Source organism: Dipodomys merriami, unplaced genomic scaffold (genome assembly GCF_024711535.1).
Source record: "Dipodomys merriami isolate MVZ:Mamm:240054 unplaced genomic scaffold, mDipMer1.0.p SCAF_13, whole genome shotgun sequence".
NCBI classification, from domain to species: domain Eukaryota; kingdom Metazoa; phylum Chordata; class Mammalia; order Rodentia; family Heteromyidae; genus Dipodomys; species Dipodomys merriami.
The window spans coordinates 8,837,501-8,864,719 of record NW_027202604.1 but is presented as its reverse complement, the minus strand read 5'-3'; the positions used below and the strand labels follow the sequence as shown (position 1 = coordinate 8,864,719).

General features: G+C 36.0%; 1 protein-coding gene across 9 annotated transcripts in view; it reads left to right on the top strand.

Moving 5' to 3' along the window:
* Satb1 (SATB homeobox 1) overlaps positions 1-27,219 on the top strand; it is a 102,599-nt gene that overhangs the window by 47,818 nt on the left and 27,562 nt on the right. For all 9 annotated transcript variants that reach the window (XM_070018669.1, XM_070018668.1, XM_070018671.1 and 6 more), the window contains exons 6-9: positions 2,083-2,194; positions 4,766-5,220; positions 12,886-13,098; positions 20,594-20,749. In XM_070018669.1, coding sequence (XP_069874770.1) covers positions 2,083-2,194; positions 4,766-5,220; positions 12,886-13,098; positions 20,594-20,749 — 936 coding nt within the window. The remainder of the gene's footprint in view (positions 1-2,082; positions 2,195-4,765; positions 5,221-12,885; positions 13,099-20,593; positions 20,750-27,219) is intronic.

Below are 27,219 nucleotides of genomic sequence, written 5' to 3'. Positions count from 1 at the left end.
TACATGGTCTGTTATATTAACATGTAAGAAATTGTCAGAGTATCTTCATAAAGAGCAATCATAAATTTTTTTAAATTAGGACAAAGTGGAAGAACGTCAACTATCATCCATTATCCATCAGTAAATCTCAGTAGTTTTATTAGTGTCTCACTTTATTGATCCATTATTACAAAAGACTAAATGAGATTGAAGCTGACAGATTGCTCACTGGATCAGGTAATCTTCTGGCTCTAGTTCTGGCAACCTTGCTAAGTGTCTTTTTGCTCTATGGACTGTGGGGAGGCTCTTAGTGAAATTGCAAGCTATTGGATTAATGACAGAGCATCTTGAGCACATTAAGAATGTCTTTTTTAGAGAAATAATATGTGAAAATGACTATGAAGTAGAAAGTGTCAAAAAAAAGAAAAGATATCCCAGGGCCTCTCCGCAGAGAATGGCATGTCTTTTATATAAATAATGCAATTCTAGTTTATCTATCTCTCCCAAGTTCTTAAGCCATTCCCTAAATTTACTCATTGAAGAAATGTATGCATGCTACAAAATTGACACTGATAATGGATGAAGGGAGGATGAGCCATAGCCCAGAGAGGTTTACATTAGCCGTAACTTAAAGAAGATAATGATATAAAAATTCTTTTGTCCCCAAACTGGCTTTTCTGGTTATCCTCTGGTGCTGAAACAAAGTTGCCCTGTGAACTGTTTCCCCATAGGACAACAGTAAGTTCTCAGGTTTCTATTCATAGTGAGGATGGCTTGGTCTGTTGTTTCATTCCTACACCCAATTGGAATTAATTTCACTGCTACTAGGGGCTATCAAGTTTGAATCATTTATTTGCTAAATATGAGGTGTTTTTTTTTAGCTTTCTAGTAATACATTAAAATCATTATTTTTCTTCATTTTAATAAGTTAAATGATTGTTTTCCTAGTTTGTGTTAAAAGCGAGATAAAGAGCCAATTACCAGCGGCTTACACCTGTAATCCTACTTACTTGGCAGAGAGACTGAGAATAGGAGGATTGAGATTTGAGGCCAGCCTGGGTAGAACAGTTGGCATGACCTCTTCTCAACTGAGAGCTGGATCCAGTGAGGTACACCTGTTATCTTAGCTAAGACAGGAAGCTTAACATAAGTAGATCATAATACACTTGAGCAGGACGTGAGACCCTATTGCAACATAATAAAATAGGCCTACAGGTGTGGTTTAGTGTTAAGACCCCTTGTCTAGCAAGCCTGGGACCCTCTGTTCAAATCCCAGGACTTCCACAAAATTTCTTTTCAAAAAGATAAAAGTGATGACATAGACCATTTTCTTTTTTGGGATCTTGAGAAATTTAGTAAGTACCCAAAAATATGTATATGTATGTATATTTATTTATATACATATTTAAATATTATGGTCAGTTGAAATTCAGAATTCAATCTTTATTATAGATAAAGCTATCAATAAGTTTGTAGGATGTTTTTCCCCTAACAGAGAGGATCTCTGTGAACTGTTTTCTTCTCAAGTATGATCAGTTACCCTTGGAAAAAGGTTAATACATCTCCAATTGAAAAATCCAGATAATATACATGAAAGTGTAAGAGATGTTTCTTAAATGTGAATGTACATGTGAATCCCTGGGAATCTTGGTAAAATATAGTTGCTGATTGCCCAGGTTTGAGATTGAGCTCCAGACTGTGCATTTCTAACAGGTTTCTAAGGGGCTGCTCATATTGCTTTTCCCTGAACCCTATTTTGGTAGCAAAGATGTAGCTGTAGACACTAAAAAGCAAAGTGTCATGTGTTGTCTTCATGTATCATTGGGACCAGTGAGAGTTGCCAGTTTAGGTGTAGATAGCCTTGATGGAGATTGACTCATTAGTGCCAAAGCAAACCTTTCACCTGGTCCCCATGGGCTGTTGCTTGTTATTTGAATAAGCATTTCATTATTTCTTTAAATTTTTAGGCTAAAGTGTAAAACCAAAATGTATCAGTTGATTTAACAACAACAACAACAAGAAGACAGTTTTCACAATTGCAATCTTTTCTGTGTTCTGTCTCTTGCGGATCTGTAATACAAATGTTCTCCCCTCCCCATGCAGAGTATGATTTCTTCCATTGTGAACAGCACTTACTATGCAAATGTCTCAGCAGCAAAATGTCAAGAATTTGGAAGGTGGTACAAACATTTCAAGAAGACAAAAGATATGATGGGTAAGCAAAAAACATGTAGTTTGCAGTAGCTCCATACCATTCTGTGTCATTTGGGGGTTTATCAAAGTCACATCTAAAGCCAGGTCTTTTGATTGCCCAATTAGAGATCAATTTAGAATGCTTCTTTGGGGGTGGGGAATGGGGATGAGTATAATGAGATAATTAAATTCAATAAATGTTTGTGTTTAAATCAGCCAAACTGACTTGGTTGTCAGACATGCAGGAAATCGAGGCGTGAGGAGGGGAGCTGTCATTTTTTTTAACATCTCTGTGAAGACCTAACCAGGCCTTGAATAACTAATATTAGCTGTGATTTCTCTCTGAGATAAATCATGCTTTGGGGATTTTTTTTTTGCTCTTGTGTGGGAGAATGAGACAGGACCCAGTTTTAGGGGAATTAAGCTGTATTAAACTCTTAACTGGAACAGTGGGGATCAATGATTTTTATATAGCTTTTGCTGGTAAGTAGGCATTTGGGTAATTACATCTTTGCTACCTGCACCAAAACTATCATTACATCATTTGTAAACTTTTAAATCCACTGAAGTATCCTGTCTTAACATGCAACTTTATAGGTCAACATTTGTTACACAGGAAATCTGACCAAATTATCTGTAATGTAAAATGACAGGTAAAGGTTGAGTATTGCCTAGGTGGATTATTGCTTTTTCTCCATTTTGAGTTTGTTAGTGTTCTAACAGTATGATTAAGGTTAATGTTTTAATTTCTATTAATATCTTCTTTCACATACTTGTACCTTCCAGATCATACATTTTAAAATAAAAGAGGAATAGGATATTTAATATGCATAGCATTATGCCCTGTTTTAAATCTATTTCTCTTTATCTTCATTACATTCATTTAATAGTAACAACAATAATCACTTTTCCTAAAGAGTTTAAGAGACAAGAGACCCGAATTTTGAGCATGTTTTAGTTTTTAATATTGAAGAAAATCCATCCATCTACCCAAACAGATTCTTTGCCTTTTATAGCTTAGGGCTATAATGAAGACAATGCATCATTTTTGGAATAATTGCTTGAATTACTATTCTTTGTGAATGGCTCACTTGAGTTAGTCTCATTGGTAGAAATTGAAGGTTTCTTCCCCAATTCTTAGTTATATTTTGCATATATTAGTGACTGTAGCAATATGATAAGTTCCTCTAAATATAAAGCCTGCATATTTAATGAAAAGAGAAATGATGATCAAAATAGAGACTATATATGGGAAGTAGAGTGTAAATTTGGAAAGCTTTACCTATTTACATTGAGCTCCACGCTCAGCCTTTCTAGTCAAGAGCAACAAATCAGTCTCTTCTTTGTGGCAGCAAAGCATATGACACAGACTAGCTGACTCTCAGCCAGTCCACATGACAGTTGTAGTCAAGGGATGAGCATCCACCCTGGAGGATTGAACATAAATTGCCAAACCATGCTCCGTACCCGACACATTTGCTCAGTGGTTAGTGCTTTACCAACCAAACCACGCCTTCAACCCCGGTGATATTCTTATATATTCTGAATTTCCTACCCTGGGTATCTGTTTCTCTCTACTCCTTTAACTTTCCCCCATGTAATGAAAGAAGACAAAAAAAGAAATCATGTTCATCAAAGCAACAAACTCTCTTTAAAGTGAAAACAACAACAACAACAACAATCATGACAGTACCACAGTGTTACCTACACACAAAACCCTGTGTTCCTTCTTCCAAGTTTGTCTTCAACATTTGGTGATCTCAAAAGTTGCTTGAAGAAAAACATTTGAGTCATACCAACATTGGGTATGGTGATTTTACATGCTGTAAATCATTCTGAGTAATATCGCTTCATTCTGAGAAATATTTGCATGTAGACTTACCATCTATGATGATTAGATTTAAATGGAATAAGCCATATATAAGATGGCCAGCAAAGTATGAAACCTAAGAGTAAGTTGTTACATTACTATTGTTATTATTGTGTTCATTTTATTATTTATGATGTTAATTTCTTTATAATTACTGCTGTTCAAAAGTTCATTATGACGTCATTTTTTTCTTCCACACCTTTTGCCTAGGTTAATTATCTATCTTTATTTATTTATTTATCAATCAGGTGGAAATATTTGTAAATTTCTTTACTTGCCTGTTACCTTAAACTTAATTTCATAGCTCACCTCAGTTTTTCCTAGTTGCCATTTAAGCAAATGATTTTCTTGTTGAATCCATTTAAAAATAAACATAATTGCTCATATGTCTTTCCGGGTATGAGTGAGAATCAGTAACAATTTGGTCCTAAAAACCTAGTGACAAAGAATTTGGATATAGCATATTTTATGCTGAAATCTAAATCACCAATTTTATGCTGAAATCTAAATCACCCTTCAGAAAATGAGATCCAGAGTATTGTCCCATATTTTCGAAAGCAGGAAACGTCAGTACGAGCTAATGAGCTCTGTCATGAAATGGTCTTAGTTTCGTTGCCTGTTCAGTGTGCCCTCTACCTATGTCTTCTTTTCAATGGGGAAACGATCAGATCCCTGTCACTTCCATTGTCGTCTGAACATGACTTTACTTTTTGTCCACTGTAGTCGAGATGGATAGTCTTTCCGAACTATCCCAGCAAGGTGCCAACCATGTCAATTTTGGCCAGCAGCCAGTCCCAGGGAACACAGCCGAGCAGCCTCCATCCCCTGCGCAGCTCTCTCATGGTAGCCAGCCCTCTGTCCGGACCCCTCTTCCGAACCTGCATCCTGGGCTTGTGTCAACACCTATCAGTCCTCAACTGGTCAACCAGCAGCTCGTGATGGCCCAACTGCTGAACCAGCAGTATGCAGTGAACAGACTTTTAGCCCAGCAGTCCTTAAACCAACAATACTTGAACCACCCTCCCCCTGTCAGTAGGTCTATGAATAAGCCTTTGGAGCAACAGGTTTCAACAAACACAGAGGTGTCTTCGGAAATCTACCAGTGGGTACGTGATGAACTGAAACGAGCAGGAATCTCCCAGGCAGTATTTGCACGTGTGGCTTTTAACAGAACTCAGGTCAGTTTTGTTTTTCTATTTTCCTGTTTGTTCTCTCTCCCCTTTTTATTTCTTTCTTTAAACCCATCTATGCTAATGTTTGTTCTTTTACTCTGTACAAATATATAACAATATGTTTCTTGTTAAGTGGTCATATTGCTTGTTCCTGGTGGGGCCTAGGGAAAGCTGGGTTCACATTGATCCAGTCACAGGCTTTAAAAGAATAGAGGAAATCCACAAGTATTTCTGGCTGGCATTACCTATTCTCTTACACTAGACTTAGAAATTATTAGTAATAGAAGGTTAAGACAGGGTATCAGGGAGGATTCTGGGCTTCTGGCCTAGTATTTCTAGGTTAAAACTCATATCAATCCAGGTGCTGGTGGCTCATGCCTCTAATCCTAGCTACTTAGGAGGCTGAGATCTGAGGATCACGTGGTTTGAAGCCAGCCCGGAAAGTCTGTGAGACTCTTATCTCCAATTAACCACCAGAAAACCAGAAGTGGCACTGTGGCTCAAGATGTAGAGCTCACTTTGAGCTGAAGAGCTCAGGGATAGGGCCTAGGCCCAGAGTTGCAGCCCCAGAGCAGACCAAAAACAAAACAACAACCAAAAAAACTCTCATATCAAACTTAATTATATACATATTTTTTGTTGAAGTTCTTCTACAACATTTTATTTTGACACCTTGAATCTCAATAACAATTTCTGGCATTTAATTTTGTATAGCCATTTTGAAGAAGAGATAACATGGTATATTAACATAATAAGCTTTGTCTTCTCTTTCATGTTATTAATATTCTTTCAGATCTCATTCTTTAGACCATAAAGTCATAAGGGTTTAAAAGCCATAAAACCTCTGTCACAATGTAGAGGGGTAGGGAGCTGTAACAATGTATATGGGTGTGATAGTATTTCACCTTATGGAAGTACCTACGAAACAAGTCATAAGGTAGGTAAAAGTGGCTTGTAGACCTTAGTTTGCAAACACATTTTTAGACTTTCATTGAGATCTGCACCTTTGTCTCCTGGGCAAATTTCTCTGAAGTTTCTATCACAATGGTGACCCATCTAGAGGTAACCCATGATACTGAGATACTAAGAACAAATTGATCCTATCAATTTTTAGTGTTTCTCATCTATCTTTATCTTATGACTTGATCAATTATCTATATTGACCTTGTAAGTAAAATAAGATTTTTTTTTGTTTGGAAACTACTATGATATATGTGGTGTTTATTTTTAGCTAAGGTACACTTCAAAAATCAGAAGAACACATTTAACTTTATGAGACATAATTCTTTTCAACATTTTTTGTTTTACCATGGCTCTTTCTTCTATTTATTTATTTGGTTTCTTCTTTTTTTGGCCTGACTCATATTTTCCTCTCATTTAAGTTATTTTTGTTTATTACATGATTATAAGAATAAAATCCTGGTACAAATATAATCTAGTATTAATTCATTGTTGGCAGAGTTTCCATACCTAGGAGAATCCCAGCTGTGACTTATTTTTGGTTGCCTTAACTAGACTGGGAGTTAAGAGACCTGACAAAGCCTTTAATTCAGTGTTTGTTTTCAGTTTCTTCATCTAAGGTTTTTATACATACATGATTTGTCTGTTTCTAAAAAGGCAGCCACACGAAGTTCTGTCTTGTATTAAAATTGTATAGGTTTTAATAAGTTCAATGCTCTTAAAGCTTAAATATTGTGTTCATTTTTTACTAGTAAATTTAACATGACACTTTAATTCACTTGGAGGATAACTAATAAAAAATTGAATGAATGAATCAAAGGTCAACATTCCTATTTCTGGTACCATTTTTAATTTTATACATATAATAAATACTAGAAATTCTTAGTACTGGGCAAAAAAAGAGGACTTTACATAGAAATCCAGTTATGTGTTGGTTTCAGTTAAAAGCCCACCGACAAAGAAACATTGACATAGAGACAGGTTATAGACATAGAGATTTAGTGACTGAAAAATGGAGCAAAGAGTTACAATTTATAGCAGTCAGGGAAGTGCACAGCATACAGTGAAGAATGTGGAGAGAGAGTAGATTCACCACGAATCAGTTTTTCTCTCCCAGATTATGGCATTACAGGTACAGCTGCAAAGAGTGTACTATTTGTTGTTTTTTTTTTTTTTTCAGTCTTCAATCTTTACGTTGAAAAGATTGCATGAATATCTATAGGATTAATTACCTGAAGATAGGTAGAATTTTCTCTGAAGACAAAATTAAAAGAGAAAAAATGATTTTATTTTTCTGAGGGTAAAAAGAGAATGAAAACTTGATATAGCTTCATACAAATACTACTTTTTAACTAGCCAGTTTTGGGGATAAAATGTGGTCAAGAATTATTTGCTGATAAAGGGGTTTGGTTTCAGATCTTTATGTTGATAATTGGTACTCCTCAGTAGAACTAGATGTCAGGCCATATGTGAAGCTGTTTATGTATGGAGGGTGTTCACTGATTGAGAACTACCTTTTGTACATGCAAGCATGTATGTGTTTTCAGTGGTCATACTTAAAAGTCACACCCACGCACCTACACACAGCTGCATTTATTTTAATGATTATACATTCATATGAATGCATGTAGTGTGTTTATTTCAAAGTGTATGCATTTCAATAAAAGCAGGTGCAGAGTGAGAGTAGGGTGTGAGCGTGGAGTACGAAAATACACATGCTAATGCATATGTATAGACAGGGAGCTCTGCAGAGCCAAATCGCACATCACACGTTGGGATGCACTTATTACAACGTGCAATTCAACTCAAGGTTTACAAAAATGACTGTTGAATGTGGATGTGAAATGCAAAGTTACATGATATGGATGGAGAAAGGCAATGTGCCCTATGAACAGTGAGTTTTGAAACATTAATATAATGATGGCATAGTTACAAATTGAGAATTCTTTTAGTCATTGACAGCTCTGAGTAAGTTTTAAGATCCTGGATTTCATGTTTCATCTCTCTATAGAGAATTTTCTCATTATCTTAGTAGGGTTCCCCAAGTTAAACATAATGCTCTCTTAAGACTTTTTACCTACGACTTAAAAAAAAGTCTACCGTCTGTGAAAATTTATGATGAAATTTACGTAATTACTTGTTTTAAGGAATTTTTCCTCTTCCAAATTGATGGCATATGTTATTCCTTTAATTGCTATTGAAGACCCAGCTTTTAGAATATGTCATTCATTCTGTTATGTCTACTTGATACCCTTTTAATGGAAACCTATGGCTGAAAGTCATTTCCAAGGCCTTTAGATTTATACTTTCCAATTCACCTCTCTCTAATACTGCTATTTAAAGGTTGTGATACAAGAAAATATAATCTTTAATGCCCCTTTAAAAAAATTACAACCCAGAGTTTAAATGCTAAACCCACTGTGTGGCTTTTTTTCTCCTTTTCCCTCTACTTCCTCCTGCCCCCATCTTGGGCACACTTTATTTTCCAGTAAAATGAAGAATGAAGATGGATTATTCAAAACTGATAACAGTAATGGACCATCATGTAATGTTTTATTGAATTTGAGTTCTGTAAATTATGTGGTGGAGAGAAATTTGCCTTCTTAAGTATAACAGAAATTGCTACTGTGTTCCTATAATTCTTCACAGTGTAATTTAAGGAAAGTCTACTATCCATGACACTATTGAATAAAAGGTAAAAAGGTGCTATTATCCCAACATGACAGCTCTCGATTAGCTTACCAAAGGACAGAGATAAAGGTCTACTTATAACTTACTTGGCAAGTGTCCAAAGACTAGGTGGAAATTGAAAATAGTCGTTTACTTGTACAATATGACTAAAAATTCACTAAACAGCAGAGGCAGATAGCCTTGACAAACATTTTAAAGAAGCATATACCCTTTTGAGGAGTGAGATTTCATCAAATTGTATTTTCTTTCTGAGGGCTTTCAAGTTCCATGCAGCTGATAAAATCTATTTGAATCAGTGATTACTTTCAAAGAGGAGACAAATGGGAGGCCAGACAGGCTTTTGTTCAGATTGGCAGTCTCCTTCACTTATCTTCTGTTTTAAAAAATTCATAATTAGCTTTTGGAGGTACTGATAATATTTATTGAAGGTTTTTTTCCCCTTCCCCTTTTACAATTACTAATGAATTTTACTTGTAATAACTTGTAAACTATTGTTGGAATGTAAAAAAACGATGGTTTGGAATTCATCAGTAAATTCATTAATTGAAAAAAAAATAGGATCTCACTTAACTACTGTGTAATGACAATGCAGAGTAATTTTATGTTTCCATATATGCAGCACACATCTAATTATTTGTAAGTTGTAAAGTCCCAATGAAAGGCAGCTTCTCATTTCCAATAAAATTAAAATTCATGATGTGCTGGTAACCTCCTATATAACATACAAGTTCTCAAGTTCTGTTTTAGAAAGGAGAATGACTAGTGATTTTGTTTAATTTAGTTCTGCAAATTTTTATTGAGTGTATGAGAGTAAAGCTAGGTTTTCTTCCCACTATCTCACCATATTCTAAATAAAATATATGGTGGCTTAAACATAGTATTTCTACTATGAAGACTCATTTTTGGCAAAAGAGCCTTGTGACTGTCCATCATGAGTAATTCATACTAATGAACTTGATGTAACCTAGCAAGTCTGTATCTTTTCAACTGTGGAAAAATAAGAAAAGGTAGTGTGGGTGAGGTGAGAGAGAACACATACATCTTGGATCCATAAGTGCATCTGCTCAGATAACTGTGATATGAATAGGACCAGCACATGCAATTCTGTGTCTGGGTTGATAATAGTCATTTTTGCATCTAGACTTGTTCTTGTGACTCCTCCCCTCCCCCCCTCCCCCGATTAACGCTAATTGAAAACATTTTCTAACAATATTTTCAAACATTTCCACCAGGGGGCACTCCCCTCATTGAAAGCTCTAGGCCAAAAGAAAGGTTCTAAAGCACAGGAGATTGTCTACACTGGCTGCTTTAGTTCTCAGAATGTTCCAGGGTTTGAAACATTACTTCAGACCATCAACATATTCCAGGCAGAAGAACTGCACCTGTTCCAGTAGGAGAATTACTTTAAGTGGAAATGAAATGCTTTGCCTGTGCAACACTTGTATGCTTAAATGGGAAGGCATGCCAATGTGCAAATATGGGCAGAAGGTAGAGCTCTTTCTTAATTTTCCCAAGTGATGTGCTATCTTCTATCTAAGCCATACCAGGGTGACTTAGTCTTACATGAACAAGACATTTAATATCTTTTCTGCATGTGCTTGATTTTTCTTCCTATATTTCTTTGTTGCTTCAGGAAACAGTTTTGGTAGAAATAAATGATAATATTACTTGCCATTTACTATTTTAAAATGTCTAATTTCAGTTTCCAAAACGTAAGAACACTGAATACTTTCAGGATACCTTTTGCCCTAGTCTGTTTTTTTAAAAAAATTACTGAACTATTAGTGCAAATAATAATGTGTCACATAATTAATTGGTGTAGTAAGTATTCTTCAAACACTTAGGTAAGGTAGGTACTTTGCTAGGAAAACAAAAGTGAATATTAAACTCAAGGAATAGATAACATACTATGTTTATATATAGGTGGAGTATACAATATTTCTATATATCAATCTCCTTTGGCCATGCATTGTTTCTTTGTTTTGAGTCAAGGTCTTGGCTTATGCTGCCCTCAAATTTATGATCCTTCAGGTCTCTTCATCTGAGTGCTGGGATTATAGATATGCATCAACATGCTAGTATTATAAGCACATTTTTAAATATATAACATTTGCTGAAGAGTAGTGGCAAGCAAGGGCTATTTTATTACATCTATTGCTCAGAATTTATTATTTTTATTTTTGGTGAACTCTGTATTTTGGTTCCAGATTGACACATCAGAAGCACATTCAATCTTATTAGTGGGCCTTATGCAAATTAAATAGCTTGCTTATTGACTGACTGAATTTTAGTTAAGTTGACTCAGTGTTTTATTCTTGAGCAGACACCATTGAGACATTTAGTTGTTAGAATTGTGAATGGAAGAAGATAATGTCTTTCACATTCAGTCACATTTCTTGTGGTAAAACTGAAGGTTAAGGTCCCAGTTCTCGGCTTTGATTATATTATACAAGTAGGAGATTTCTTTACAATTGACTCAAACCTCCAGAACCTGTTTGAGATGTTTTATTTTTTAATATCAGCTTATAAGTCATTTTAAGACTTGACAGTGCTTTTATAATACCTGCACCCAGCTGTTATATTTAGACAATATGGCACATTATCTTGAGAAATTGTGAACAAAACCTGGTTTTCACTTCTAGGAAACCACAAATATTAAAACCTTGGGACTCCATTATTTTGACAATTCCCTCATTACAGGTACTTTTTAACCATTTCTGTAGGGTTTTGGAGTGTAGATTTGCAGATGATATAGGAATGGAATTTTATTCTGAGCTGTATTGTGAAAAGCTAGCAATCTTAAATGAAGAAAGTAGACATGTTCTGATGTTCTAAGCTTTATTCTATACTCCAGATTGATGAGTGCTGCTCAGTCATTAGAACATTGTCAGAAAAAAAATCACTACTTCTGTTTCATATTATCCCTGAAACATATTCACTCATTAAAAAAAATAGTTATTCCAAAAGTTAAAAAAATTAAATAAGTGGCTCTGTGGCTCAAAGTGGTAGTTTAGCGAAAGAGCTCAGGGAAAGCACCCAGGCCCTGAGTTCAAGCCCACTGACTGACCAAAAAAGAAGAAAACTTGAAGATGAATGCTGTATTATTTGGGGAAGAAAGCCACCTTAAAGGAAGCTTCCTATTGTCTGTGAATTTTCCCATTATTAGTAATGATTTTTATTCCCCCAAGAAATTTAGTAATTACAAAATTTTACAATATTCTTTACTTTGGCATATTGTGGTAGATTTTTGCAGTATGGAAGATTGGTTATGTATTTCACATTTTATCTGTGGGTTCTGAAGTTCAAAACTTCAACTTATAACCCATAGGTACATTGGAGTAAGATCTTATTTAGAATCATTTGGGATGTCTGTGCTTCCCTTTAATGGCAAATTGAAATGGCCACCTGGTGCCATTTACTTGGATAATTTGAAGATTAAGAAACTACTTAAAATTGCCTGTGAATACACAGTGTAAGTACTACGTGATGCTTTAGTAATTTTTTCCCCCAGATATATTGCAGTTCATTTCCTGGTATTTTCTTGAAAAAAAAAAATCTACTTACAACTCTAGAAAAATGGCTTTGTGTCTTTCCATATTGAACTCTTAGCATTCCCTTGCCTTTGTCTAGGCAACTTGAGAACTATACAGTTCAATGCTGTTGTATTACGAGGATTTCATTTGTGCTTAACTTCCCTCTATCTTCTCTCTGTGAAAGATTTCATGGCAAGTTAAGCTACTCAAAAGAAGGAGACCAATTAGGCAGTTTCGGTTTATGTTATATGTAAAGCAGATGTTTAATAAAATTAAGAACACAATTGAAGCTCTCTTCTCCATTGCTTCAATTGTAACTAATATATTCCTATGAAGAATTAATGCCTCAGAGTCTTCATTTCCTTAACAGAGTGGAAAAGGGGCGGGGGCGGGGGCCAGGGTTGTGGGGGGAGGTTGGTGAGGGAAGAGGAGGGATCCCTAGGGGCTGGCTGGAGCAAACTCACACTGTCCCTTTCATTCTCTTCAGGGCTTGCTTTCAGAAATCCTCCGGAAGGAAGAGGACCCCAAGACTGCATCCCAGTCTTTGCTGGTAAACCTTCGGGCTATGCAGAATTTCTTGCAGTTACCTGAAGCAGAACGAGACCGAATATACCAGGATGAAAGGGAGAGGAGCTTGAATGCTGCGTCGGCCATGGGTCCAGCCCCTCTGATAAGCACACCACCCAGCCGCCCCCCCCAGGTGCAGTCTCGTCTTCCTTGCTAGTCTCTTTATCTTTCTTTTTAAAACAATGTTTAAGGAAGAATCTCAGCAAGAAATATGATAGATACCAATTTTAAAGAATTCGCATAGTTGCTTGAGGAGAATTTGGTCCCAGATCACAAATTCTGGTATAAAAACAATAAGCTACTAATTAGGTAGGGGAAAGAAAATAGCTTTGTGTTAATCTATTTGGATTCTTGGGGGGGGGTGCAGAGAAGAGTATAAGGAGTCTGTAAGTGGATATTACCTCTACCTCTGTTACTAAATAAGTATTTTAAACTCAATAGCACAAAAAAGAATAAGGTCAATTTTATCCTTACCAGTTTTAGAACTGCCATTTGAATAGTAAATAAATAAAAATAAGTAATTCCATTTGTATTTATGCTTTCCAATACGAACTGCAGCTGGTACCAATTACACATCATCTCGTTTGTAATCTTTCATAATTAAGTTTAATACAATCCTTGAAGGCAGCTTTAAATGGGATTGATAAGGAATTCCATCCATATTCCCAGAAAATGGGCACATTTTCTATTTCTCCAACCTCTTTTTCACATTTTGAGAAAGGAAAACAAGTCACCTCTCAGGTAACATCTGTATATGCATCTTGATAGTTTTTTTTTTTGTACTAATGTTTTTATTTCCACATAGAGCTCCCCAATGACCCAGCAATCCCACTTTTGGGCATTGACTCAAATGATCACAAACAAGGCCATACTAAAGCTACCAGCACAACTATGTTTATCGCAATATTATTCACCATAACTAAGCTATAGAACCAACCCAGATGGCCCTCAGTAGATGAATGGATCGATGGTTATTTTTTAAGTTGCGGTTTAAAAAGCAGCCTTATAATTATTATGACAATTTAAGAAGTTAAGCTACAGTAGAAACTAGCAGATCAAAGTTCTAAAGTCAATTAGGCCCAACTTCACAAGCAACTGTGGCTTTGTATGTTTTTTTTTTTTTGTTTGTATGTTTAAATTGTGACATGCACAAGTCTTAAAATAATAGTCAACCAAAACTATATAAAAATTGAATATGGAACACAGATTCCAAGTATTCCTATAACATAATGTTAGTGAAATATATATATGCTGATGTTGATTTCTTTGCATCAATGCTAACAATCATATTTCTAAATATAATAATTTTACAAAAGACTATTCAGCAGTAAAAAAAGAAAAAAAAGAAAGAATTTAAAAAATCTAAAAAAGTATTACAGATAGTCCACGAAAGAAGAATGAACATACTATGTATCTAGTCACTTGCTGTTCATAAAGTCACTGCTGTTCATAAAGTTCTGAAATACTTGCTGCTTAGGAATGTCACCAAAGTACATTTTCTCTATGTTTAATGAAAATCAGCCTGGACTTGATGTGCACAGGGGCAGGCTATAAAGAAGCCATGCTTCTCTTCTAAGAAGAATAACAGCTGTGTGCCTCTTGTGTACCTACATACTTCCACTGAGCTTGATCTCTAAACAAACCACTTCCTAAGATAAAGAATGAGTAACTGTGTGTATACACATATGACTTTTATAAGGGTAATTAAATAAAAAATACTTAGATGATTTTTTTTTTCATCGGTGCTAACAGTTACCACACATACCATCATTAGTTAACCTTGTTCCTATACTCTTTACCGAAAGCTCTGGGCAGACTTATTTTGCTTATCACTTGATTTGCAATAAGAGAATAGCTTGCTTAAGACCAATGTGAATTTCAACAGTGAACATCTTTTTTTTATTATTTATTTATTTATTTGTCTGTAATGGGGCCTGAACTATGGGCCTGGGCACTGTCCCTCAGGTCTTCAGCTCAAGGCTAGTGCTCTACCACTAGCCACAGCACCACTTCCAGCTTTTTCTGCTTATTTGGTGCTGAGGAATTGAACCCAGGGCCTCATGCATGCGAGGCAAGCGCTCTACTACTGAGCCACCTTCCCAGTCCCTCTTTGTTTTTAAATTTTTAATCTGCCTAAGCATTTGCTTTGTTGATTCCTTAGTGCAGCTTTTGTTTTTTAATTTTTCTGGGATTTTGAGCACCCCACTTTCCAAATGTGCTTACACTATCCTTATTCTTTGAGGCTTTTTTATTTCTAGCTAAATGTTGCCCTTATTCTTTAGTGATATTTATTTTCATATACATTTGAGATACTCTTGTGGATTTTTTTGGTATATGCAAAGACAAATATCTACCATGAGCAGTTTGGAATAGAAAAAAAATATATAGATAATACGATTTATTATGGCCTAACTATTAACTTCTTAGTCACTCTTTAACTCAAGAGAGGTAGATATTTAGCCTTTAGCTGGTATCCAATGATGAAAATGTAAATGTAGTTCAATGAATAACTAGATTCTTAGTGAAATTCTTTCAAAGTCTCTCTTATTACCAGCCATCTAACCAAGTTCCAAAATGACTAATACATGTATGTATGTCTTATTTGCCCCCACACAGTCCCTTTGCATTATTTATTATTATAAAGAAGTTCACCTCTAATGTGTTCACATTTTGTCCTTTAACAATAATTGCATGGATTAAATTTTTAGCAATTCTTGATAGATTAAAGGCATCATCATTGAGATAAGGACTTTTAGAATTGGGGAAACATAGGCTTTTGAACAGTTGAAATAGTAGAGTTTTTGGATTGGATCCAATATATCACACAAAAAGTTTTTTCTGGGTTTATTACAAATGACTAAAATGGAGGTGCCCACAGATACACAGACAGAAGAATACTGCCCTTTTTAATTCTAGATTTTGCCAAAGTCTATTTCCTCCAAAATGAGGAGGATAGACTTGAGGCCCAGAGTGGTTCTTGGAATTCCCAGGTACATTGAGATCTGAAAGACTGCATTCTCTTCCAGTTCCCTATAGATATAGGCCTCATATAAGATGATTTGACGTGTCCTTGGGGGCATAGCAGATCTTGCAGCTAAACTTTTGAAGCTCTTAGATTCAAAAGTCATCTTCAAGAAAGGACTTCTCTGGCTAGCAGAGTGCTTCCAAGTATAGTTCCTAGTAATAACCTCACCAGCCTCCAGAAACAACAAAATTCTTGGCTGACCCAGCCAAGGTTCTGTGACTCCTGTCCAGAGTACTCTAGTAAGAGCAGCCATGCATGGGTTTCATTCTCTGCCTGGGGCAGGGAACCTCTGTCAGCCAGACCTGTTTGCCAGAAGTATATTTTCACAACTTACATGCACTAATTTAAGAAATTAGAATACCTTGCATTTCATAATAGTTCACAGTTTTCTAAGCACCTTCCCATGCATTAATTCATTGGATCCTCATACCAGCCTTTTGCTAAGAGAAAAGAGAAACCCAAGTGAAAGGTTTAATTAAAAGTTTTCAAATCCCCCAGTTAGTCTGTTACTCCTGTTTGTACCTCAAGCTACCTCCTCAGCATACAAAAATCTATTTTAGAAGGGGAAAATGAAACTTGGAGGACTTTCCTGTTTGTTAGAGGGTGGGAAGTTGTGTTTTTAGATAGAAAGAGGAATGCATTGGAGGAAATTGTCCTGATGGAATAAATTGAATATTGAACAAATGATCCACTTGAGAAGACTTTGGATAATTGTGTTTATGAAATTGTGGTGAAAATACCCCTTCCAAACTTTGGTCATAAGAAAGTTATCTAGGAAAAACTTATTCTACCAAAGTTCCTTGGTCTTAAAGACTCCTGACTGTGCTTTAAGAATTTATTAGAAGAGTTTTATTAATAATACTTTTCTTATCAGTTTTATATTGGTGATTTCTTACTGTGGTTTCATGTGTATGTATTCATATACATATGACTTTGGGAATTAAATTAATTTTTTCAGTTTTACTTTTCATGAGAGCACTTTGAAAGCATGTAATTGCCAACTTATAACATACACGTGAATTATATAATTCTTATTTTCTTCATTTGTTTTGACATCCCTTCCTCTAATTCTTGTATTTATTCTAAAGGAAGGCATGATACTTGATAATAACAATTTAGAAAATATACAGAGTCTATATAACGAACAATGTGCCAGCTCTCCTACTCCTTCTCCTTTCCTTTAGAGACTGGGTCTTACATAGCTCGGGCTAGCCTTGAACTCACGATGCTTCTGCCTCTGCCTTTGTTATCCTAGTACTTGGGATCATAGCATGTGGCACCATGCCTGGTGATAAGTAAGAATTTTTGTAAGTTAAAAGGCTCTTAAAGCAGAGCTTTACATAATTTCCATAGTGTCTTAACTAAGATCCAGAGCTAAGATAAAATTCAGTACCAATCATCTGAAGTTTAGATCTCAACTTTGAGCCATGGACATGACTTAACATTTTATTACTATACATAGTATTCACATAGTTACATAGTTGTTATCATAGTACTTACTGTGGGCTGTTACACAGATTGCAAAGTTATACATTACTGAAATGCTCAGCACATAATAATCAGATCATAAGTGACCAACTTTATTGTGAAAATTATTTTTACCAAATACAAAAAGCTTTGATTCTGTGGATGTGAGAGCCCTGTGCTTGCAGGCCACTCTGTGCTTTAAAGAGTAGCATGTGCACCAGTCCCGACCAAAGGGGAGTTAATTTTGTGTAGCCCAAAGTATGATTTGATGCACTTAGCAATTCTTGAAGAAGCAAAAAAAATAGAGTTTTCATGGAAAATGTATGCAGTGCAGCACAAATTTAGTGAGCCAAAAGGTGAGCCCTAGTGCTGTACCCTCTCCTCACATGGGAAGGTAAAAAGTAGACTCATCTAACTACTTCCCTGGCGCCTCTTTAATGATGGAGTAGTCCGCCCTACCTTGATAAAAGCCCTTCCGAAGGCAACTGCGTTTATTTCACCTCTTGTGCTATTTGTAGAGAAGAGTGAAGAGTAGCTTGTTTTGCCTGGAATGAACTACTTTATGAATTTTAATGTGTGATATAACATTAAAAGCTAAAGCAGGATTAAAGAAGATTTTTTTTTGTACTAAGCTAAAATAGTACTTAGTAGAGAGAGATAGAAAAGATTTTTGTTTCCATTTTTACCTGGGGAAAATTTCAGCTTTTGCTTTTTGAAAGACTATCCAAGTCAGGTCCCCTTAAGCAATAGCTTGTGTTAAGGGAAAAAAATGTGATAAGATAGATGCATATCTGGACCAAGGAGATATAAAAAAGAACTTTTCTAAATATTTTTAAAAAATGAATAATACAGACCAATATTTCTAACTTCACATTTAAAAAAGTTTCCCCCATCACATTCAAGTTCCTTTTAAAAGTTTTATGAGATGCTTCATTTCTACTTTTATTTTGATAACGTTGGCTACTAGGAAATGATTATTTGATTTAAAAAAACCTAGAATTCTTGCTTTTCAGTTCCAGCAGTGAAAACTTTAGGAACAGAATCGTAGGGTTGAAAGAAAGGATTGTAACCTACCTCAAAGATAAGTTCCTCAGTTTAATGTTTTTACAAAAGAATGAAAATTATTTTAAAAACAGATGGAGAGTCCAAGTTTCCAAAACCTGCTTACTTACTATTGCTATGTGGATTGATATTGAAGAACAGGTCCTTCCAGGGCCCAGACTTCGTGCCTCCATTTCCATAACATTCAATTTTCAAAGCGACTGAAATGGCTTTTCTTTTCTCTCTCATTTAAGCAGTAAGAAAAATAGGTATTAAAAGGGACCCCATGGGGTGATCAAATCTATCCCTGTGCCTCAAAGCAAGACCACCCCAGAGCAAAGTTTCAAATCTCACCAAAGCAACTTTGTAGGCAATTTATGGTAATGCGTTAACTCTTCTGGCTCCTAAAGTGGTGTTTAGCAGATTATTGCTTCAAAGCCCTGTGTGTGTGTCTTAGTGGCCTCCCGTCCTTAATACACCTCTGTGAATGCCCTTGCTTACACCCCAGTGCTGGAAAGGGAGCCCTGGAGGTACAGCCTAGCCTCTCAGGATTCTGTCCCAGGCTTAAGGGAAGCAGTGAGGCCAGCCAAGAGGTCATGTTTGTCTCACCTGAGATGTCTTCTCAGGCCTATCCAGACATGGCATGGCTAATGTCATGGTAGAACAATCCACCTGCTTTCTCTAGATCAGCAAGAGTTGAATTACTTGGCTAACTTGCCAGAGTTAGAAAGATTCAGAAGGTACATTTTAAAGGGAGTTACACATTTACTTTCAAGAATTTAGTCTTCTAGGTTAAACCTGTATCCCTCCTTTCATGACACTTATTTTGGGGATGAGACCTAAACCTGAAAGACTTGCAGTTTGACTTAAGGATTTGGATGATTAGATGCCAGCAATAGCTTGCTTATTCTAAATTCCTTTGTGTTCTATTACTCATTGTTTGTGTGAGAGGTGTGGAAGATTCTTAGCTTCTAGAGGACAGAACCTGGGTCTGTAAAGGAGAGGTCTTTCAGAAAGCACTGCTGGGAGAAGCAGAATCCTGCTTCAAGCCTGGTGTTTCATTTACAGTTTTATCAAGTTCTTAGTAAAAATTCAACTTATGGAGTTCCTTTGTAAATGTCCATATAACTGGTTCATACAACTGCATAATAAAAATTAAATTTAGAGTTTACAAAATGAATACTAATATCAATAAATCTGGAAGTCAAGATGTGATTTTTTTTTCTCCCCCAAATTTTGTGACATTTTCCTGATGATTTCTTCTTATCATAATTATCAAAGGTTGGTATTGCTTTTTCACTCAGAATTATGCATTTTGGATATATAAAGTCACTGATTATATATTTTGTGTAGCTTATCATAAAATTCTCTTAAATGTTGTGAAACATTTTCTTATTGTCTGGTTCCATGAGTCAAAAGGAAATAGTTATAGACAAGGGTGCCAGGAAAAGATAAAATAATTATACAGAACAGCTTGGACATGCACGTGTAAAATGCAACCAGCCTTTATGATAATTAAGCACGGCACTCTACCTGTTTCATGGATGGATAGAAGATTTAAATACGCAGTTCTGCAAATGGCTTTGTTATGGAAGATTTTTAAAATGAAACCTAAGAGGAAGAGGCATAAAAAAGAATCTAAAATTAAAAAGGCCATAGTATATAATAGCTATTAGTGATGCAATTGTCTATTAGGCACTGGGCACCCAGTGAAGATACGGCACTGTGCATTATGATCTTAATTGTGAATTTCCTTTGTTAGGGTTGGAATGGAAGGTAATTGGGAGACAATTAGTTTAGGGTTTTCAAGTCTTTGCAACTATTCTGTTTTCCAGAAAACTTACTTTATGGCATTATAATTCCTGGTTGTCAGCTAGCAGTTGCTGTCACATTACAGATGCAATCATCTGTGACAATGTGACTTCCTTAACTTAAGCAATCTGATCTCAGGGCAATAACTAATGTTGAATGACTGCACTGTTGATCACCTTGATCATAAAAGGAGCAACAATGTCCAGTTTGGACACTGAGCCTGAGAAGCATCAAAACAATTTGGCCAATGAAAAATGACAGCAATGTTCAAAATGTTTTGTAGGTGAAAACAGCTACTATTGCCACTGAGAGGAATGGGAAGCCGGAGAACAATACCATGAACATTAATGCCTCCATTTATGATGAGATTCAGCAGGAAATGAAGCGCGCTAAAGTGTCCCAGGCACTATTTGCAAAGGTTGCAGCAACCAAAAGCCAGGTAAGATTCTCTTTTGGGCATGAGATGTTTATCAGTGATGCCTCTGGCATTTCATTAAAAGCTGTGTCTGCTTTCACTGTGAACTTTGCGTCATGGAGGGGTCACAGTCTCTAGGATTATATGCACAGGGATAAAATGATGTGTAGATCAGGTTAGAAGCAGAGGTTTGGTTTCCCTCCAACAGTCACTTTTTTTTCTGTTCATCCATAAATCTGTTAATATAAAATTTCAAAGAAGACTGTCACAACATGTAGAAAGTTTCTCAACCTGATGTTTTATAATAGTATAATTCATTTCCTATTGTTTCATTATTACGTAGATGACCATGATTTTTTTATTCTAAAATATTACAAACACTAGTATTAGGTGCAATTACTAAACTCCTCATGCACATATATCTTTGCATATTAATCATTTTAGTCTTTCTATAGATGTGTACAAGACACACAAATTAACAATTTAAAAATGTGTCCAATTCTGATGAATTATAGCTGAAGGGTTTGAATTGGAAAAATTGCAAATCTCTGTAAATCCAAATGAAAAACAAATGGTACATGATGCAGCCTTTCATCACATATTGATAGCTTTTGTTCATCAAAATAGAATCATCTGTAGGAATAAACTTAAAATTATATATAAATTTCTCAAAGTCAAGAATACTTGTTAAGGGACCAGAAGAATATGAAACTTCCCCTCGCAAAAGGAATTGGCAACATTTATCAAGGTGATACTTTGCAGTCCAGGTTTTCAGGTGAGATTTGAACACTTGAAATGTTATGCAAATATATTTTTCTTGTCAGTAACGAACCCTCTTATGTAACATCCTGGGTGTTACCAATTTGTGATAAAATATATGATCTTGGGAATATTTACAGCAGAATGTACTTATAACACTTTTTTTTAGCTTTTCCTAAAATTTTACTCTACCAGCATTAATAGTGGTACTTAATGAGACTTTGGTTTTAGAAAAATATTGTTCTTGTTTAAGTTATAGACTGGCGAAATACTTAAGGGATATCTTGGAAATGTTATATAAAAATGATTAAACTCAAGCTGTGGACTGTAAAAATTATAGCTTTATAGGCCACATGCCTGCCTACCCTTCAATCACTGTCAAAGTGATAATTTCTACAATAATATGTTTCTTTTATTGTGAGATTCTAAACATCAAGTGCTGTTTAAACATTAAACTGAATTGTTTATGTTAGTGCTGTACTCAGCGTGTCATACATCAGGCCACCGTAATCTCTCATGGAATGTAAAATTCTGTCATGAATCATGGCTTGTATATCGGAAATTACTGTAATTTTGATTGGAAATTACAGGGCTCTTGAAATGTTTCTAATTATGATAGAATGTTAGAGCTGCTTCAAACCTGTGTGTGTCTTCAGATGTCTTCATTTACACACCAAGACTATGCATTAAGGAGAAATGTCCTGTGCTCACTTTACCCACCCACCCTGAACATGCTTGTTTTGACTATTTAGTCTAATTATAATGAGGATCTCTTATTTAAATATACATTATCTTGCATTTCTTTCTGATCCCCACAACTTTTTTTATTTGTGACCTCTCCAATTATCAAGAATAATAGAGTACATTCCTACAAGGACCAGGCTCTTTTCCCAGATCTCCAAAGTAGATAAACTAAGCTATGAATTATATAATCTGGTCAGCTGTTAAACAAAATAAACAGAATGAATATTAATGCTTTTCAATAAGTATTCTTTAATTGCCTTTTATCTATCATTTACTTCAATTTAGTGGCCCACCCTAGCCATCACCATGTCTCTTGGCCAAGATACCAATTTTGGAACTCTTCTAGAAGTAACAACAATTGGCTACTACCAGCAATGTATGCAGTGCCCTGTCTGGCTTTTCAAACATCCTTCTTTATTTTGTAGCCTTCTCAGATCTTCACTACACCCGTGTTTCAGCAAGGAAATCTGCTATGTTGATTGGTTGCCTAAGACCCTCCCAACTTTTAGCTAATCTCTCATGATTGTTAGAGTGAGAATCCTAGGGAACACTGCAGGCTATGGAATCTAGTCAATTGACCATTTTCATCCCTCTGAATAGCTATTGCTAATTTCTAGTGAGTATTTTAACTTCCTAGCAAAGCATTTTTGCAGTTCTCTTTGGTTCTTCAGTTAAGTGCTAGTCCTACTCTTTTTATGAAACTATGTGCAAAGATTACAGATGACTTAAGACATAAGTCCCCAAACTAGATTCAGCCCTGACAAAAGAAATCTGACTAACGGTGAAAGGTGGTTGTTTGCTTTGGTTCTGTTCTTCTGCCCTGATGTTTTATAAAGGAGCTTGAAAAATGAACAAAATAACCTTCAGAACCAACAGACCTTAATGATTCATAATCAACATAGGTAACTTCTAAGATAGTTATTTATACCTCCAGTAGTGTGCCAGGGCTAGTCAGAAAGAAGCAGCACTCCTTGTCTCTCAGGTCAAGTGTGTAAAAAGAGAGAGGAACCAAAAGTACTTCCACCTCAGCCCATCTTCCTTCATCTGCTTTGTGTCTTACCCTGGTTTGTCCAAGTTGGCTGAACATCATCACCTGTTTTGTCCTAGACCTTAGGATGCATTATTTATTTACCTAAATTCACTTAGTAACCCTGTACTAACTTCCTCCATTGACCTATGATGGTCATCCAACTAATAAATAGTAGAGCCAACTCCAAATTGAAGCTCTCCTACTATTTTAGTGTCTCCTGAGGGAGCAAAGGAGCATGAGCACTGTAGTTACCACTACCTCAGCAAAGAGGAGTTAAGATTGTTGGATTAGTTCATAGTGGAAATAGTGAGGATTTTCCTTTTCTTCATTGTGAACCAGAGGCTCCTACCATCACAAGGCCTTAGGAACCCAGGAGGTGGGTATAAATGGTGGAAGGGCCAAAAGAGGTCCAGGCAATAATACAGGCTCAGGCTGTTGCTGGCAACATCCTATAGGGAAATCACATAGACTTACTAAGCCCAAGCTTCTTTTAGCATAGGAGGCAGTCACATTCTCTGATGTATGCAGAAGAGCTTTTAGGTTGTACAGCACTATATACAAATGGAAAACATTTTATAATGTGCTAAGTAAGAGGTTTAGTCCTCCATATGGGGAAGAGTGATTTATTTATCATGTATTTATGTATTTCAAATAGCTTCCATCTTAAAAGGTAAAATGGGTTCTGGAGTGACTAATGCACCAAGTATTCTCAGGATTAGAAACAAACTCATGCCGACCCTACCATTTCACATGTATTATATTATCTCTTTCTCTTCAATGAATAATAAAAATGAGATTGTTTTTAACGTCTGAGTAAAATATGCAAGTAAAAAAACTGAAGGTAGGCTACCTTTTTGTGCTTGGTTAGGAAAGCAGGCTGATGCAAACTAAAAAGATGATATGCTTTAAACATAATGTGAATAGCTACAAATGAATATACTTTATATTCTGGGTGTTCAAATAAGCAGCAAGCTTTTTTTTTTTTCCCGAATCGAATCATATTGGAATTTTATCAAACATTTAGTCTGATAAGATTCAAATAATGATGAGAGTAGAGTCTGCTAATTTTACTGTTTAAAAAAAAATAGTTGATTTGGGTAATAACCATTACAGTATCAAGGTTCAGTTACTGTTCATTGGTTATAGTGTTTTCATATGGGAGATGGAATGGAATTTTTTCCTTAATAGTGGCAGATGTTGGAATCTAATTTTATTCCATAGCAAACCCCTCGAGAGCTCTGAGACTTAAGGTGTGTGTCCAGCAAGGGGACATTAGCAGTGCCGTAGGCCTTGCCTTGTACATGGAAGTGTTACATTGATTTCCACGTTTGCAGAGTCGTGGAGCCAGCAGACACAGCAGCACACACAGCCAAGCTGAAGGCTTTTACAGCATCCCCACTTGTGTTTAGAAATGATTACCCTCTTTAGCCTTACTGTTGAACAGGGTCTTTTAAGCAAAGAAATTAGATGCCGAAGACTTTATTTGACTGTAAGACAATTAAGATCCTTTGTAGGCTGTGCAGGTTATAGGAATCTGGCCACTGCAGCCTGGCTGGATTGATAGATTGGTGCCTGCACATGTGTGTGCATGTGCGTGTGTGCATGTGCGTGTATGCGTGTGCATACCAGTATTGGGGCTTGAACTTAAAGCCTGGTCATGTCCCTTCCCCCCCCCCCCCCCCCCATAGATTTCTTTACTCAAGAATAGCATTCTACTGGCTTTTTGTGGTTAATTGAAGATAAGAGTATCATAGACTTTCTTGCCCAGGCACTTCTCAAACCAAGATCTTCAGATCTCAGCCTCCTGAGTAGCTTGGATTATAGGTGTGATCCACTGGTGCCCAGCTTGATAAGTATGGATTTTAATACTTAGCTCTTAGCCTACCTACATTTTTTTCAGATTTGCAAAAATAGAACAATTGGCAGAAGAGGCCACATTTTTTTCTTCTCTACTCAGTCTACTTTTTAGATACTTTTTCACTTGAGATTTGGAGCCTCTAGGATGAGCAAGAAAAGAAAAAGGGCAAAAAACCATGAGTACTTCAGAATACTGAAGTTTATAGGTGAAACACAAAAGAATCCTTCCTACTCTTAGTTTAGAAACTCTTAAATGGTGATTGAAATGTTGTCCATTTTAATAAGATATATATCACAAACCATTAGGTCCAGAAATACAGCTAAAAATATAGTTATCCTTGCTGACATCTGGAATCACTAGTGACAAAAATCCAGGGATAAAATCAGGAGCCAACGCACTGTATTCATTGTTCTACCATGCTGTACCTCATGGAAGTCCTGGTTTGAAGCTGTGTGCTGATTCATTCTTCTGCAGTGTTCAAGTAACAGATGTTGCTGCAACACGATTTCACCTGTATAGCTTCTTATTTAAGGCAGGCAGGAGGCTCAGCAGACTCAAAAGTCAGTTTCTGTTATTTCTGGTGCCACTTCCTTTTGTAGCAGTCTGCATGAATTTATATTGTGTCCTCAGAGCCCCTTCTCATGGACACTTGGAGGTTTCTTTAGCCAGTGTCTGAAAAAAGAACTGTTCTTTTAAAAAGGCAACAATGCTTGATAAGAAATGTACTTACTACCTTGCTCATGTAACTGTAACCCCTCTGTATAGTATTTTCACAATAAAAAACTTATTAAAAAACAAAACAAAGAAAAAAAGTCCTAGGCATTAATTCAACAGTTGATGAAAATAATAAAAATACCTTAAAAAAATAAAAATCAAAAGCTAGGTGGAGGAAGCTCTGGGCAGGAGCAGCTTAGATGAGCATGGATTCACGTGCCCCTGGGAGAAGGGGTCAAAAAGAGCATTTGTGGGAGAGCAAAGCAAAGAGGAAGACAGCCTACAGCATAGCCCTCCACCACACAACTCAGCCATATGTGTATTGAGTCTGACATTCCTTTCTGGGGTCCTCTGTATCGTCTTCCATAGGAAGATGTTTTTCCTGTCTTCTTTTGGTGTTATTAGCAATCGTTGCTAAAGGTATTGGGAAATAAGAAATATTGGGAATCTAGATTGGCTTTAGTTTTCTAAAACATTGGCCTATATGTACATTTCTAGTTGAATACAAACAGGACTATTGACATTATTGGCTTTAGATACTAACTACTCTGATAGTCTAAATGTATGCAATTGTGTGTTGATTACATGGTGTGTGTGTGTGCGTGTTTGTGTATATGTATATGTGCACACCAATACTGAGGCTTGAACTCAGGCCCTGGGCACTATCCCTTAGCTTTTCACTCAAGGCTATCTCTTGACCTCACTTCTACTTCCAGCTTTATTGTTGGTTACTTAGCGATTAGAGACTCAGATTCATCCTCCTAGACTGTCTTCAAAACTGTGATCCTCAGATCTCAGCCTCCTGAGTAGCCTGGCAGTTACATGATTTTTAAAAGCTAAATACGTAGATAGTAATATGAGCCTTTTCAGAACTAAGCATAACTTAGTAAATTTAGGGTTTAGTCAAGGAGGTATAGAATTATTAAAATTTGTTTGCCCATTAAAATTTTTGGCTAAAAATATGTCCGGAGATATTTTATCCTGTAGACATTTGGTGTTATTTATCTACTTTAGCTTAAAATCAAACAAAACTTCTTTGGCTGTCTTGTTGTTACAGTCAAGTAATTTTTAAATTTCACTTTTTTTCCCTCTACGTTTAAAATTGATTGGCAGAAAGCCATAAATGTTTTTCTTTGACCTCACTTCATAGGTTTAATTATTTCAAATACAGTTTATAACTTATTGAAGTCTAGTTTTTCATTTTTAGGCAATGTCACAAGAAAATTTTTAGGCAAGACTTGAAGAGAATCAGCTTGCAGATTGAGAGCCAGTTCTTTAAAGAGGGGGGCCGTGGGAGGAAGTTGATGAAGGCTGTGGCAGAGGTGATCACTAAGGGGCTCAGTGTATGCCCTCTGAAGCATGGGTGTGCACCTTCTATATGTATCGAAT